This window comes from Acanthochromis polyacanthus, chromosome 19 (genome assembly GCF_021347895.1).
Source record: "Acanthochromis polyacanthus isolate Apoly-LR-REF ecotype Palm Island chromosome 19, KAUST_Apoly_ChrSc, whole genome shotgun sequence".
Lineage (NCBI taxonomy): Eukaryota > Metazoa > Chordata > Actinopteri > Pomacentridae > Acanthochromis > Acanthochromis polyacanthus.
Window position 1 is genome coordinate 9,261,367 of NC_067131.1, and position 15,348 is coordinate 9,276,714.

At 39.8% G+C, this 15,348-nt stretch overlaps 2 protein-coding genes and 1 long non-coding RNA gene across 4 annotated transcripts; 2 read left to right on the forward strand and 1 right to left on the reverse strand.

The window, feature by feature from the left end:
- The first annotated feature begins 128 nt into the window (after positions 1–128).
- LOC110954267 (dual specificity phosphatase 29-like) lies at positions 129–5,031 on the forward strand. The gene is made up of 5 exons (XM_051939962.1): positions 129–667; positions 906–975; positions 2,188–2,366; positions 3,519–3,739; positions 4,499–5,031. The coding sequence occupies exons 3-5, from the start codon at positions 2,212–2,214 to the stop codon at positions 4,723–4,725; spliced, it is 603 nt and encodes a 200-aa protein (XP_051795922.1). The 5' UTR covers positions 129–667; positions 906–975; positions 2,188–2,211; the 3' UTR covers positions 4,726–5,031.
- Positions 5,032–5,111: 80 nt separating this feature from the next.
- Positions 5,112–11,964, reverse strand: LOC110954266 (uncharacterized). Of its 2 annotated transcripts, none has more exons than XR_002595914.2 (3): positions 11,570–11,964; positions 9,643–9,768; positions 5,112–8,090 (listed from the first exon to the last, which is right to left on the reverse strand). It is a non-coding gene; the product is annotated as an uncharacterized LOC110954266 (long non-coding RNA). The 2 variants fall into 2 exon arrangements; XR_007938170.1 differs by having other exon boundaries at positions 7,839–8,836.
- Positions 11,965–12,274: 310 nt separating this feature from the next.
- Positions 12,275–15,301, forward strand: LOC110954264 (dual specificity phosphatase 29-like). Its single transcript, XM_022198734.2, has 4 exons — positions 12,275–12,905; positions 13,046–13,265; positions 13,346–13,569; positions 13,654–15,301. The coding sequence occupies exons 2-4, from the start codon at positions 13,084–13,086 to the stop codon at positions 13,866–13,868; spliced, it is 621 nt and encodes a 206-aa protein (XP_022054426.2). The 5' UTR covers positions 12,275–12,905; positions 13,046–13,083; the 3' UTR covers positions 13,869–15,301.
- Positions 15,302–15,348: the final 47 nt, after the last annotated feature.

The window sequence follows — 15,348 nt, forward strand, 5'->3', positions numbered from 1 at the left end:
AACAGCTCTTAAATGATGGAGGAACAGCAGAATGTGAAAGATACAGAAGAATTGTATCATCACATGATTTGTACTGAGCATTGTAGTTTCATTTAGGTACAAAACAAAGTGACAACAAATTTAGAAGGTTTTGCAAAAATATAAAATAAATGTTTGCATTGCTTCTACATATGTCTGTCGACAGTGATGTATTTTAATCTGCAATACCGTTTTCATGCTTGAGCTAAGACTACGTCAATATTGTAGTTTTCAGTGTCATAAATTTTTTTCTGAAGAAACTGTCTAAGAATCACAAATATAAGATATAAAGCAAAAGAAGTCGAAAACTCTTGACCAAATGACCAGGAAGGGATATAAACACATTTTACTATACAGAAGAATCTCAGTAAAGAGTGTGTCACATTTAAGCTCAAGTACACCAGCACTGATCTAATTTTCCTGCTATTGAAAAAGCCGTGTCCTATCCTCCCTCCTGCGCTGGCAGCTCGGGTAACCTTTAAGGAATGCAGAAGATGATGCCAGAATTATTTTTGGGCTGAGATTCAGATGTTAAAATAGCAAAAAAGGTTGCAGGGTAGATTACCAAGGAGAACGCAGACAGTTGTGCTGTCGACCTACATGTAGCTGTTGAACAGAGAGACCATGAAAAGCAGCGTTTCCAGCCAAGGCAAGTGTCTACTAACAATTGTTCTTACAAAATTTCTTGCAGATTTTTCAACGTGAGGAAATATTTATTAGTATTTTTGGTATATATAATCTAAAATGTGTGGATTTATTGTTGGATGTAGCTTTACTTGCAAGGTAAACATGTTTACAAAGCACTTTTATAAATGTGCTGTGATGATACTGCATTGCCTGATGGATTACTGCACTTTCTTCTTTTATTAATTTGCCCACAAATCCAGATGAACCACATCTGAAAGGCTAAAGAGGGAAGTGTAATTCATAAAACCACCAAGAAGAGGCCCGGAGGAGGTAAAAAGCCATTTTTATTTGCCCTCCATGTTAACCGCGGGCACTTTCCCATACATAGCATCTTTAATTACACAGAAGTGGAGCAGGAAGGACAGGTTAGCCTAAGGGGGGAGGCTATGAAAGCAGCGCTGCAGCTCAACATGTGCACCAGGGAAATCAGTTCTCTGCCCCTGACTGTGGGAGGGAGGGAAGGGTTGTACTTATAGATCAATGAGGAGAAAGAAGAGCCTCCAGGTACTCTGGGCATAAGTACTTGTGCAAAGACACACTTTACTCTGCCTTCAAGACCCACACACTCGCCTGCAAGAGGTCAGACGGAGTTTTTCTCGCATACATATGCTCTGACTGACACACATGCAACAATGCGGCGACGGATAAAGCCGTCGTGGTGTTTGAGTGCACCTCCATATGCCACAGCAGCTTAACAAAAGGTCACTGAAACAGATTTGGTCTCAATGACTCATCCCTGTGGACACGACAATAAGTCTACAAACCCTCAGAGCCACATTATGTCTCCATGCACGGAGAGAATGCAAATAAGAAGCCGAGCTGCCACCGGTTTCTTTACTATAGCAATGCATACACATCACTTGTACGTCCCCAGCCTGGAGCACAATCATACACCTGCTTAAATGGATGCTAATGTATACAGAATGCGTAGTATAAGTCTCTCCAAAGCCCAGTGTGTAAATTGTAAATGCACAGGTTAGACTTGCCTGCAGGAAATGAAAAGCTGTTTATAGCTGTTTATAGGCCTTGAATACCAATTCTCTGTATCTCTGGAGATAAATAAATCCACAAGCGCAACTGAACTGTAGATAAAATAATGAGAGCATCATAAGGTCAGCTTACAATTATGTGATCTTGTGGTCCTTCGCCACTGCGGAGTGCATTTATTGGCATAATTATGGTCTATATTTAAAGGCTACGGGCCTGCAAACTGGATGTTCTAATTAACAATCCTCACTACAATCCCACATTGCATTTATCTCTCAGCGATGCCCTCACTTCAATTAACTTTATTAGACGTTATCAGTGGAGTTATTTGGCATTCATATGAAAAGCAGATGGTGCCTGGAACTGTATGTGGATCTACTTCCTGAAACTGTAAAAGAGCAAAGCAAAGAGAAGCAAACATTTATCACCTTTTTAACAACTTCTCGGCGCGCATTGTGGTCCGGATTTCATTGCTATGACCAGTGCTGCTCTCAGCCTGCAGAGGTGGAGCATCCAGACATGCCCAGAGGCCTCAGCTGCCTGTCCAGCCCGGAGGGGGCTGACGGCAGGTATGAGACCCCCCCAGCTTCAGAGCTCCACAGGCTGATGTGGACCAAGAAAGGGACCAGCAACCATCTGGATGAGGTTCAGCCCAGGATCTATATTGGAGACATGTGAGAGTGGAACATTTGTTTCTATTAATTCAGTACCACTAGCAGAAAAATGTATTATTTAACAGCCTTCTGTAAAAAAGAGAAGCATAAAAAAACTTCTACCAGGTTTTTAGCTAACAATTAGGTGGAGGAACTTTTTGAGTTTTTAGTCATAAATATCGTCTTTGTTATTAAAAATCAACTCATAAGCCTGCTACCATGCTAAACATTACACGCTAAACATGAACACATTTTCACTAGTTTAGCACTTTCTAGCCATGTATATTACACTAACAAAGCAAGAGTCAAGATCACAATATATACTTAAGATTTTCAGAAAAGCACTGATTTACAGAAAGTATGCTGTTCTGTCTTTGTAGACACGTTTGATTTTATTTACTGTAGCTTACTTTTGGGTATTTGTGTCAGTCTTTTATATACAGTTTAAATACAATACAATGAAAGTTTAATAGTGTACAAAAGAGTCGACTGATTAAGAGTTTGACCAATTACTGGATCAAATTATCAGCATTTTTAAAAAAAACAGATTTCCGTTACATAAAATTACATTAAATCGCACTATTTTTTGCAGATATTATATATTATTATCATTTAAACACACCCTCAGATTTCAGTGTGTGAATAAATACAGAAATTGGGTAGACGGGCAAAATTAAAAACAAAAAATTTCAAGAAGTGCTTGATTACTCAAAAATTCACAGATGCCATTTTAAATCTTCATAGTTTATTATAGAAATTTTTTTTAATCAAATCACAGAAAAGCCATTGATGATTTGAGGTAGAGTAACACTAATGTAATACTTCAAAACATACATAAAAATACACTATGGAAGAACAGCTATGGTGCCATTAGCATTGCATCATTTTTAAGTCTTTTGTCTATTTTTAAGTCGACACCTTCTGAGATGAATTGATCAATATGATGCACTACATCCAAAAGAATCCGTGATTTAAATGTGGATCCACTACTTTGTACAATAAAATTTTATCTGCTGTTCTATATTATATAAATGTTTTGTTTTTAATTCAAATTAGCAATGACAACTCAAGCATTAATTTTTAAGCATCACGTATCAGACAGTGTCAAATGTATCTACTGGTTCATTTCTTAAAAACCCTCCTTTTACAGATAACTATCATTTCTCCCTTCAGGTACGCAGCCAAAGACAAGAGGACTCTCCAGGCTCACCACATCACCCATGTGCTTAATGCTGCTGATGGAAAGTTCAACGTGAACACGGGGCCCAGCTACTACCGAGACACCAAAATCACTTATCACGGAGTGGAAGCTTTTGACATGCCGTCCTTTAACTTGAGTCCCTTCTTTTACCCAGCGGCCAATTTCATCAAGAATGCTTTGAGCTCGCCCACAGGTGAGCAGCTCTCACTGTTCTCAAGGTATTCCTCATCATTTTCTCACATTAACTTGGGGAAGACAAGGCAAGGTACAGAAACATTTGTCAGTCAATTCCCATTACAGCAGCCCCCAGTTGTATTAGTCATTAAAATGCAAATCAAACACTAAACATAATATCAAGCTAATATCTTTCCCCCACGGTAATCTTCTCATAAGCTCAGACCTCGGCCAGGAAAATTGGTTTTAAATGGATTGCCCTGGTAATTTGTAAGCAACACTTTTATTGGACATGGAAATTACACAATTATGTTTGTGGCCTGTGCCTGCCTGGCCTGTTATGCAAAGTGAAGTCGGTATCTGACATGACAGTAATAAGATGAGGCCTCCTTCTTCACATGCTGGCTGATCGGGGGCTCCAGTGTGTGGCGGGGCCTACAGTAATCCCCGGCAGAAATACACAGAAGCCAAGACAGTTCAATTACGCGCTCCTCTGCGCCCTAATCCTCAGACCCGATAAGGAACCAGGGATTACCGTGTGTAGAAACATTTGTTGCAACATTGTTGAAAACTTTTAGTTAGGAGTTAGAAGTACTCCTCTCTGGGATGTGCATGGTTTTTAATCCACAGAGGAGTAACAAATTAGACATTTAGCATAAAGTTTACCGCAATAATCCACTGATTGCATGGCAGTAAATACAGACATGGAGCTGGAAGGAGAGAGCTGAGCCCTGAAATGATCCAGAGGAAGTGAGTTTTTGTTTCTTCTGTTTGGCAGGTAAAGTGTTTGTCCACTGTGCGATGGGTCTCAGCCGCTCATCCACCTTGGTTCTAGCCTACCTGATGATCCATGAGAACATGACACTGGTGGACGCCATGAAAGCTGTCAGTGCCAACAGGAACATTTCACCTAATGAGGGTTTCTTAGAGCAGCTCCGAGAGCTGGACAAAAAGCTGCACTGTCAAGGATCATCACGGAGCTGGAGTGCCAATGGACGGACTTAAAAATTCAATCAGTCCATATATATTGATTATATTGTTGCCTCCTGTTGATATTTGAGTTTGAAGCAGCTCCTACAATGAAGATATGTATGTGAAACATGTTCTAATTGTCTTCACTTTTTAAGATAAATTCCATTTTTGAGAAGAAATTAAAGTTTTTTGTAGTGAGAAATATTACCTAAAGATCAAAACCAGCAATTACAGTAGCTTATTTTCCAATGACTAACAAAACAGCTTTGAAAGTAAGGCTCTAGCTGACCTTTTACTTCTAAACAAAAGACACAACAGCTATAAAGAAAGAGCTGCTATTAAATGAGCTTTAAGGTGAGACCACTTTCTTGGTTGCTGTTTTTAATATCAGGGGTGAACTATGAGCCTCAGCATTCAAATCTATATGAACAAGACATCTTTAATTGAATAGTTTGACATTTTGGGAAATTGGCTTTCTTATGGAGAGATAAATGGTTAGATTGAAGCACTGTCATTTCACTTAGTGTCAAGATTAGCATACACACTGGAAAGAAGGGAAACAGTTGCCAACACTACATAGCTTTTACATAGTTTGATCCTTAAACACGAAAAAATAGCTCCAACAGACATTCTGAAATTAAAAAACCCAGCATTAAACATATAAAAAGAATACACGTTAGAAAAGACCAACAAGACAAACTGAGTGGTGGTTCAGGGTGGCCATTGCCACAACAGACCAAAGTGTGGCCACACCACACAACCAGCAGTGAAGCTGATTAAAGGGCTATGCACATACAGTGTCTATAAAAAGGATTCACCCTGCTTGGAAGTGTTTCCTTTTTATTGCTTTGCAACATTAAATCATGGTCAATCTAATTTGGCTCTCTGGACAAGAATTTGCAAAATAAGACTCTTACGTCAAAGTGAAAACAGATTTCTCCAAAGAAATGCAAACACATAAAAAAATACATTGTAAAATCAGACAGTGTATAAGTATTTGCCTCTGTTAAAGTGGCTCATCCAGTTGAACACAAGTGCAGTCAGTTGGCGTTAGAAGTCAGAATAAGTGAAATGGACAACACCTGAGGGAAGTGAATATGTCTCAAGTGATTGTAGTATAAAGATACTTGTATCTGGAAAGTCCAGTCACTAGTGAATCAGTAGTCAGGGGATGGATACAAGGAAAGAAACTGATTTTGACTTGGAGTACAGTTAAATCCATCATTAAGGAATGTGGCACATATAATGTATAAATAAACATAAATATGGATATAAATCTACCAAGAGCAGGCCATCCTAAAAAATTGAGTGACCATGCAAGAAAGAGACCAGTGAAGCCACCAAGACACCTATGATTTTTCTGAAGAAGTACAAGCTTCAGCACCTGACATGGGTAAGGCTGCATACAGTAACTGTTGCCTGTTTTTCATCATTCAAAGCTTCATGGGAGAATGGCAAAGAGAAAGCCACTTTTGAAAAAAAAAAAGTCTCATCAGACCAAAGAACCTTCTTCCAGTTGACTTCAAAGTCTTCCACATGCCTTCTGGCGAACTCTAGTGAAGATTAAAATGAGCTCTGTTCAACAATGGCTTCATCTTTTCCAGCACAGCCACCCTCCATTCAACCAAATACAACCAAGTAGTTTTAGCTACAGAGAAAATGTTGACACTGATCTAAAAATTTCAAAGAATTCAAAGTTTCATATTTGTGTCAGTAAAAAGCATGTAGACGTTTTATGATGCATCTGCTTTTCTATAAAAGATACAAACTGTATTTTCCTGTTAGTTAAACTGTGTATGACTGACTCAAAAAGACTGTAGGGATAAACCTACTTTCAAGAGGTCTGGAAACAAGTGGCACAAACTGCTGAACAATGCAATATTGATCTAGAATCTAAAGCAAGAAGGAAGAAAATGCAAAACAAAAGGCTGGATGGGAACAGTGTGATGTCTTAAGTAGATGAGTGTCCTACACAACAAGGACACTGACATAAGTGTCTTACATGTAAACATGTAATCATGGGGCAGTGCCCCCCCACCCCCCGTGATCTGATTGGCCACCCTGTGTGCCCCCCCAAAATTTTCGTTGGAAATTTACATTACTGATACTCTGATTTCCAACGTTCCAGACCTCTTGACTAATCCAATTTATTATTTGGTTTTTAAGAGACTAATCGAAAACTAAAATAACTTTCTCCACTAAAACTAATAAACATGAGGTCAAATAGAAGGAACAGTTTTAAATACTGCAGTTCCACGATGACAAGAATAATGTTTCTCAACAAAAACTAAATCTGCTGGTGGATTCCATTAAAGTCCTAATAAATGATAATAAAGTGTGATACTAAAGGTTTGTGGTGCTAAAAATCTCAAAGTAAAGATGTCAAGTTGAACATCTGGATGGAGGTTGATAAAAGTTGACCTCCCTTCATTTCTCTGGAGCCGACTCCATGGATTTTTAGAGATGCTGGTTAAAGACCTGTTCTTCTAGTCGTCTTCCTTCTAGTCGCTGTAAAAAGTCATTCCATCCTTGCCGACTTCAACACCTCTTCATGACAACTTGTTCTGCCTCCGACCTGGTGGAAACTCGAGAAACTCAGGAAAACCTGTCGAGACTCGAGAAACTCGTCGGGCGGGGGAAGGTGCGGTGGGTGGTGGGTAGAGAGGGGTGGTAGGGGGAGGCGGGGGGTTACAGGGTTACTGGAGCTATGTTGAAAATTCATTTCTCCATCACTCACATGTATGAAAAGACATATGAAAACAGACCCTAGGTTGAAAAAAAACGAAGTTTCCCTTTAAGGACCATCTGGTACATCTGGTTTTAAAACAACAACCCAGAATGTCAAACTATTGCTCAGTAATGGAAATTTCAGTGTCTACAATTCACTGACAAAAGGCCAGGGTCTGTGTGCTGGTACAGATCATATTATAGGATGTAAAGTTCTACAACAGTAAATGGACACTGAGGTGAGACTATTACTAACAACCAATGTAATGTACCCTACGCACTTGAACAGGCTCAGTAATGGTTGTCCCACTCAGAAAAACTATAACTAGAAGATGGTTGTCCTCGTGGGTTAGTCTGATGTGGTTTGAAAACAATCAGCGCAGCTATTTGACATTAATACCTCACCATGTTTTGAGTCATTTGCATGATTACAACTGTTTAATCTGCAGCAGCCCTGTACTTGAATTTGTCACAACACAAGCAGCCTGGCTTCTGTCACTGTCATCTGAGGAATAAATAGTCCACATTGCTTCTGCCCAGTCTCTGGTATGTTCAGCTGTCTCGTTCCAGCGGGGTTCAGCCTCTAAACAACACTGATATCCAGCTCAGATGGGAAACAGAGCGAACAGCACCAGTAAGGTTAGGGTCTCCTGGAGGTCCTTTCCAAATGCCTACAAAAAAAGGAGACAAATTAGCAGGACAGCCGCAATAAATTCTCAAATTTTCCATCCTGGAACATGAAGTATTTGGGAAAGTTATCTAACTGCTATCGAGTTGAATATAAATTGTGATAATTATACATCAACAGTGAGGTGAGAGATACAGATATGAGCTCAGAGGAGGAGCCAAAGTACCAGACACCGCCCACCTGCGATCTGCTCAGCCTTCTGCTGAAGAACAGACGCCCCACTGGAGCTGTCAATGAGGTTTGGCCCAACCTCTACATCGGAGACGCGTAAGTGACATTCTCACTTTGGGGCCCTGCTGCAATATGATGATCTGATTGTGAAACTGTTGCTGCAAACAACTCGTGTATTTGGCCAACTGATGGGACAAATATAAAATCTGTACATTTGAGTCACCAGTGATGCATTTGCAAACATATGCTTCCGGAGCTGGCTACAGGCGAGAAAAAGTGGCTAAAAACGACATCCCTTGTATCATGTCTTGTGTGGCTTGCAGGGCTACGGCTCAGGATAAAACCCTGTTAGCGACTCTGGAAATAACCCACGTGGTGAACGCTGCAGATGGCCCCCAGCACATTGACACAGGGCCACGTTTCTACAAAGACACCAACGTACTGTACCATGGAGTCGAAGCAGCAGACTGCAGGGATTTTGACTTGAGCCCATTCTTCACGGAGACGGCTGATTTCATTCATGGTGCTCTGAGTCAGAAAGGTACGAGTCCATTGGAGCTACAAACACAGGAAGCACACTGGGATGGAGGCGGAGTAATATATCACGCTCCAAAACATCATGATACAGCTGGAAAATGGATTGTCAAACAGATGTGAGAAATTGTGACCTTAAAAGGCAGATATTATACCTGAAATCTATTTAAACTAAACTGCCAAATGTTTAGAGACTCCAGCTGGATTCACACTTTTGCTCTGTGCATTCAAATCAACCATTACATGAATAAAAGCAGCCTTTTTCATCCATGAGACACTATTTTTTCCATTGTGTACCGAAATCTAAAAGAGAAACAATTTTAAATCAAGTTCAAATTGGATTTCTGACAGTTTTTTTTATTACGTGACAGGTGTTTTTGGCCATTTGACGTCTAAGAAGTGATAAATAAACAGGTTGTTTTTAATAAAAGCCTGTTTTTTGATAGCACTTGTCAAAGCACAGGTGTAAATAATAAAATGAATGACAGCTGAGTGTCATTTAGCCGCTTCAGTTTCAGGGTCCTGTTATATTAGCAGTTATTTCAGCGCCTGTGCTTTTCCTACTATAATAAGCCATCATTTGTGTTGTGAAAAACACCCATTGTGAGCATTAAACCATAAGCTGATTGTATTGTTGCACACCTACGCTGAACAATTTGGAATTAATCCCGTTGTTGTGGCAATCTAGCAAAAACGAGCTCCTCACAGCTGTCATATAAGGAGATTGTGTTTGTTGTCCTTGAAGGTAAGGTGCTCGTCCACTGCGCTCGAGGAATCAGCCGCTCAGCGACTCTTGTGTTGGCCTTCCTCATGATCAAAGAAAGACTTACCCTCGTGGAGGCCGCGGAGGTTGTTTGCAGCCGCAGAAATATTCTGCCAAATGTTGGATTCCTGAACCAGCTCTGTCTTCTTGACTCATCTTTGGCCCTGCAGAGGAGGACGTAGCACTGAGAAGACTAGAAGAGACATAAATGTTGGAAGGTTGTTGAGTTTTTATCACTTTTATGCATCCTTCATATTGTGTCTGTGTAGATTCTCAGCCATAAAGGTAGAAGAGCCTGTGTAGAAGGTGGCTGCACTGGAACAAATGCTCCTCTCAAAACAAGAAAAAAATTTACTTCAAGAACCTTTATACTTTGAAATAGGTGATTTAAAAAAAATTGCCGATAGAACAAATGAAAAATGACTTGGTAAGATTTCTTGAAATAAGCTGTGATATTTAGAATATTTGGATCTTAAAATTAGCTGGGAAAACTTATTTTAAGCTGTATTTTACCAGGATTGTCAAGCTTAGGTGTCTTAAAATCAGCCAGACATGCTAAAAAAAAAGAAAGAAAAAAAAAGCAGTTTTTCACTCAAAAACAGATTTTCAGTTTCATGAAACCTCCTAATTTGAGATGTATTAACCCTCCTGCTGTCTACATTTACAGGCACAAACAAAAGATTGCTTCCTTGTCTGAAAAAAAATCCAAAAAATCAGGAGAAAAATTCCCCAAATTTCTGAAAATTTGCAAAACCTTCAGGAATAAAATTCCAATAATTCCTGAAAAATTTCCCTTAAAAGTTTTATTTTAAAAAAATTGCCAAAATTTGGCAAGAAAATTCTTGTAAATATTTTCAGAAAATGAGTAAGACTCTTCCACAAAAATCCTAAAAATATCTAAAGTGATTACATATATATCAGTAGAACTTCTAATATTTTCTTTAAGAACATTCACAAAAAAAAAAACAACCAAAATCCAGCGAATTTCGCTGGATTTTGGTTGATTTTTTTGTGAATATTCATAAGAAACATTTTTAGCATCTTTTTTCCACCAAAAAATGTTCAAAGATTTCCCAAAAATACTGAAAATGTGGACATGAGAAGTTTCACTGTGAAAATATGTATTTTTTTCCACATTTTCAAACTTTAAAACGGGTTAATTTGACCTGCAGGACGACACGAGGGTTAAACTTATTTTGACTTTTCTTGTAAAATACAACTCAAAACAAGATCCTTTCAAGATTTTTTGACTTAACAAGACATTTAAGACGCATTGTCTTAAAACAAGTCCCTCCATCTTGCTGAAATGTCACTTGTTAAGTGAATGTATCTTAAATCAAATGGGATGAGACACTGACTAAAAACAAGACAAACAGGCTTGGCAAGATTTGGAGTTTTTGCAGTGTGGACTTCTGTTTTTGATGCCTGAAGATGTTTTCAAGGAGTGAAAACAAAAGTCTAATTGCCTTCAACTAAAGCTCTCACAGTTATCCCTCATATTATCTATTTAACACACCGTGATCCCTCGCTGTGGATTTTTAGGATGTATTTTTTTTACCTTGCAGGCAGTCATTGTTTTCCATTAATTGCTGAGCATGAAAATCAATTAGCCCACTTTTGCTTGAGTTGTGTAATTAACTGCTCCAAAAACTCCCATTACAGTATAATGATATGCTGTTTATGAGCAGATTAAAAATGTAAAAAAAAAAAAAAAAAAACTACGCTGTATTACATCACAATGTAATTTTACCAAAATAGATGCACACTCCGTGGATTATGCAGCTCAAGCAAGTTTCAAGTGCGCTGCTCACAGCTGCAGGCTTGAAACTTCAGTCACATAAATAAAAGGGAAAACATGACCAGGAAAAGATCTGATTTGACGAGACTTGAGAGTTTCTGTTTTTTTTTTCTCTTGATCTGGAACAATCCTGAAACATTAAGGAAGCACAACGTTGTGTAGCTTTAATATTTATGCATTTTAAATTCATACTTACTTGTATGACTGCGTTTGGAAAGGATTCATCGCAACTATGAGAAACATCTTGACTTGCAATTCTTGAGATTTTCTGGCTGAAAATACATGAGAAAAAAAAAATCAAAAACAGCCAGGAAAAGCTGCAAAGCGAGCGTAAAATGCAGTTAAGGAGTTGAAACGCGCAAAAACATGGTGTTTAAAGCTCATGTCTTAAACACGGCACAATCAGCATCAACTGCCAAAAACCCCTGCTGCACTCGAACAACACAAAGACAGCCTATGCCTATAAATAAACAATGCTCCACTTACGTATTCACATTTCTTAAAATACTGTGTCTTAACTGCTGCAATCCAGGGGCATACAGTTAAAACTGTGATGTGTCTAAAGAGGCTTGATACAAGATGACAAAAATATGCCAGCTTGGTTCTGAGCGTGTATACAGATTCAGGTCAGACTTTGAAAAAAGATGAAACACTGAAGCCATCTTAATAAGAGATGTTCTCCAGAGCTGGCTGGGAGAGAGAGATGCTGTCAAAATAAAAGGAATTGGATATCACAGGTTTAATGATTTCACTGTCAGAATGAATGATGGCAGAGTATGAAGATATGAGGGAAAAATAAAGGAGTCTGATGGTGTGAAAACTCCGTCTGACATGTTAGCAGCTTCATCCAGCCATTCCGCAATACAGTCATCATCACACTCTCACTTTAGGGGCTCGCATTTAGATCACTGAATGGACCATGCATATCATATAATGGGGAATCAAAGACATGTGGCATCGTGTGAAAAAGCTCATCTGTCTAACAGTCTGACACATTTCAGTTCTCTCTTGGCCCCCGAGAGGCTCCAGAAGATGCAGAACATCCTTAACGGGTGTTGCGAGGCCGCGCTTACACGGTTTCTCCCAGCGTCTGAAGATATGCAGAAAGGCTAAGAGAGACTGACACATTTTCAAGGAGTCGCTCATACGGCTGAGCAAAAGCTCAGAGTGCCCTGTTCACTCCAGTGAATATGGGTATCCTTTGGCAAGTGCAAAGTTTGGATAAGCGCAGCTTCCTGCCAGCAGTGGAGATTAAAGTTGTGTGTTTAGAAGTGGATGGCAGGGACTGGCTGGGTGGAAGTTTTCCCCACAGGCACAGAACGTGGCAGCTAAGGTCAGGGGCCCACCACATCACAGCCCTAAAAATATCCTCTACATTTGATGCCCGTCACAGAGCGGTTATACAATCTGTGCCCTGACTTGAGCCTGCCAGAACTAAACCTTACCATGTTCTGCCTTTAAGGGCTGCTTCACAACAAGCTGCCAGAATGATGAAAACCAAATTCTCGAGGAGGAAGGACTTCAATCTCCCGGTGAGTGGTGTTAGAGATGCATGGGAAAAACAAAAACCAAAAATCTGTACCTTTTCATGGCTGTCGATGGAGGAAAGTGGAAGCGGGGTGGAAAAGAGAGGAAGAAAAAAGCAAGTGTGGTATTTCTTTTTCTCCTTAAGAAAATAAATCATGTGTGAAAGGAAGCCACAGTGAGAAAATGGCTTCTCGCAAGTCGAAGACTGGCACCAAGATAAATGTTACAAAAGCAGCAGAGGAATCCAGTCCAGTGGATGATTATGTCACACCTGGGGGCTATGAGCTGGAGAAAATCCTCAACCGTGGGAGTGTGGCTTACACTCATGTCAACGAGGTCTGGCCTAATGTCTATGTTGGGGACGAGTAAGTAAAAAAAGCATTAAATTACCAAAGTGAGTAAAGCAGCTGAGGATCAATGTGATATTCACAGCAGCTTCTTGCAGGCAGACTGCAAAGGACAAGTTTAACCTGAAGAGGTTGGGGATAACGCACATCTTGAACGCAGCAGAGGGGACGTGGAACAATGTGGACACTGGACCTGGTTACTATAGCGACATGGACATCGTCTACTATGGGGTGGTGGCAGAAGATGTCCCAGCCTTTGACCTCAGCCAGTATTTCTTCTCTGCCGCAGGGTTCATCCAGGAGACACTGAAGAATCCTCAGAGTAAGATGGTTTAATGTTCAAATCTGCTGTGATTCTGCTGAAAAAGACCCTCATTCATGATATAAACGCGTTTATCATTTCCAGATAAACTGCTGGTGCACTGCGTGATGGGAAGGAGTCGCTCCGCCACGCTGTTCCTCGCCTACCTCATGATCTGTGAGAACATGACGGTGGTGGACGCCATTGAACACGTAAAGAAACGCAGACGCATCATCCCGAACTGGGGCTTCCTGAAACAGCTGAGAGAGCTGGACCAGAAGCTCCAGGACAAAGCGAAGGACTCGACAGAAGACAGCTGACTGCTCTGTCGGTTTGCTGTTCAAGTCAAGTTAATGGAGAAAAGTTCAAATGGGGGTCTTACTTTATAGCAAAGGAACGAGTAAGTTTAAGTTAATCACAAGTAGTTCAAGGCAAGTTAGATTCAATTCTAAGCTCATTTGAGAAATGTCCAAGTAACGCACCAGCTCTGAAACAAAAAATCTCAAGTAACTTAAGACAATTATCAATATTTGTTTATTCTCAAGTCATGCAAGTCTTAACTAAGTCATGAGTATTCTGAGACCAGTCTGAGTCCAGACTCAATTGATCTGAGGCTCAGCGTGACTTTGAAGTCAACCCTCCGAGTTATTCAAGACAAGAACAAGTCAAGCTTCAAGTCATTTCAGACAAGTTCAAGTCAACGCTCAAGTAATTCAAAACAAGTCCAAGTCAAGGATGCAGTAATTCAAGAGAAGCCTTAAGTAATTCAAGACAAACCCAAGCTCAGCCTCAAGTCATTTATGACAAGTCTCAAGTCTAAAGTCAGGTCTCAAGTCATTTCAGACAAATCCAAGTCAAGTATTCAGTCATTTGAGACAAGTTTAGGTCAACCCTAAAGTCACTGGAGACAAATTTAAACGAAGCCTTAAGTAATTTGAAACAAGTCCAAGTCAAGTCTCAAGTATCTTGAGACAAGTTATGCATCCAGTCATTTCACACAAGTCCAAGTCAAACCCCAAGTAATTCAAGACCAGTCAAAGTGAAACCTCAAGCCATTTTAGCGAAGTTCAAGTCAACAGTCAAGTCACTTTAGACAAGTCCAAGTTAAGCCTCAAATCATTGGAGACAATTCAAAGTTAAGCATCAAGTTATTCAAGACAAGTCTACAATAAAAGTTCCAAGCCAAAATAAGCAAATTGCAAACCAAGACACAAGTCTCTAGGTGCTTACTTGATAATTTGAAGCTATTTGAGACAAGCCCGAGTCATGCCTCAAGTCATGTGAGGAGAATTTCAAGACAAGCCTCAAGTCGTTCAAGACAAATCTACAACTCAGACATTAAGCTCCAAGCAAAAATAAGCAAATTGCTAATCAAGACACAAGTCTTTCATGTCTCTAGGTGCTTACTTGACAATTTGAAACTATTTGAGCCAAGCCTGAGTCATGCCTCAAGCCATTTAAGGAAAAGTCCAAGACAAGCCTCAAGTCATCTGAGACAAGTCCAGGTCACATCTCAAGCAATGTGAGACACATCCAAGTTAAATCGTTATTCAAGTCCACAGCTGTACACTTTCAATGCAAAAGCGTATTAATTAAATATTCACTGTCTGTGCATGCCAATGCAACGACCATCTGTTGTTGTCCCATTAGATTCTGTTGTTTTGGGACTTTACCAGGTAAAACCTTGAGACGTCAGTGTTTTTGATGTGAAGCTTCAGTGAAATCTCAGTAAATCAAGTCTCAGAGCCGTCAAGCTGAAGTCAAGTTTCCTTCTTTCAAACGTGTACTTTTATTTTAAAA

Excerpts from the sequence above, each read along its gene's own strand:
- LOC110954267 (XM_051939962.1), top strand. The coding sequence starts at position 2,212 with ATGCCCAGAGGCCTCAGCTGCCTGTCCAGCCCGGAGGGGGCTGACGGC. Across the intron at positions 2,367-3,518 it reads AGGATCTATATTGGAGACAT|GTACGCAGCCAAAGACAAGA; the intron begins GTGAGAGTGGAA and ends TTCTCCCTTCAG. Across the intron at positions 3,740-4,498 it reads TGCTTTGAGCTCGCCCACAG|GTAAAGTGTTTGTCCACTGT; the intron begins GTGAGCAGCTCT and ends TCTGTTTGGCAG.
- LOC110954264 (XM_022198734.2), top strand. The coding sequence starts at position 13,084 with ATGGCTTCTCGCAAGTCGAAGACTGGCACCAAGATAAATGTTACAAAA. Across the intron at positions 13,266-13,345 it reads AATGTCTATGTTGGGGACGA|GCAGACTGCAAAGGACAAGT; the intron begins GTAAGTAAAAAA and ends AGCTTCTTGCAG. Across the intron at positions 13,570-13,653 it reads GACACTGAAGAATCCTCAGA|ATAAACTGCTGGTGCACTGC; the intron begins GTAAGATGGTTT and ends TATCATTTCCAG.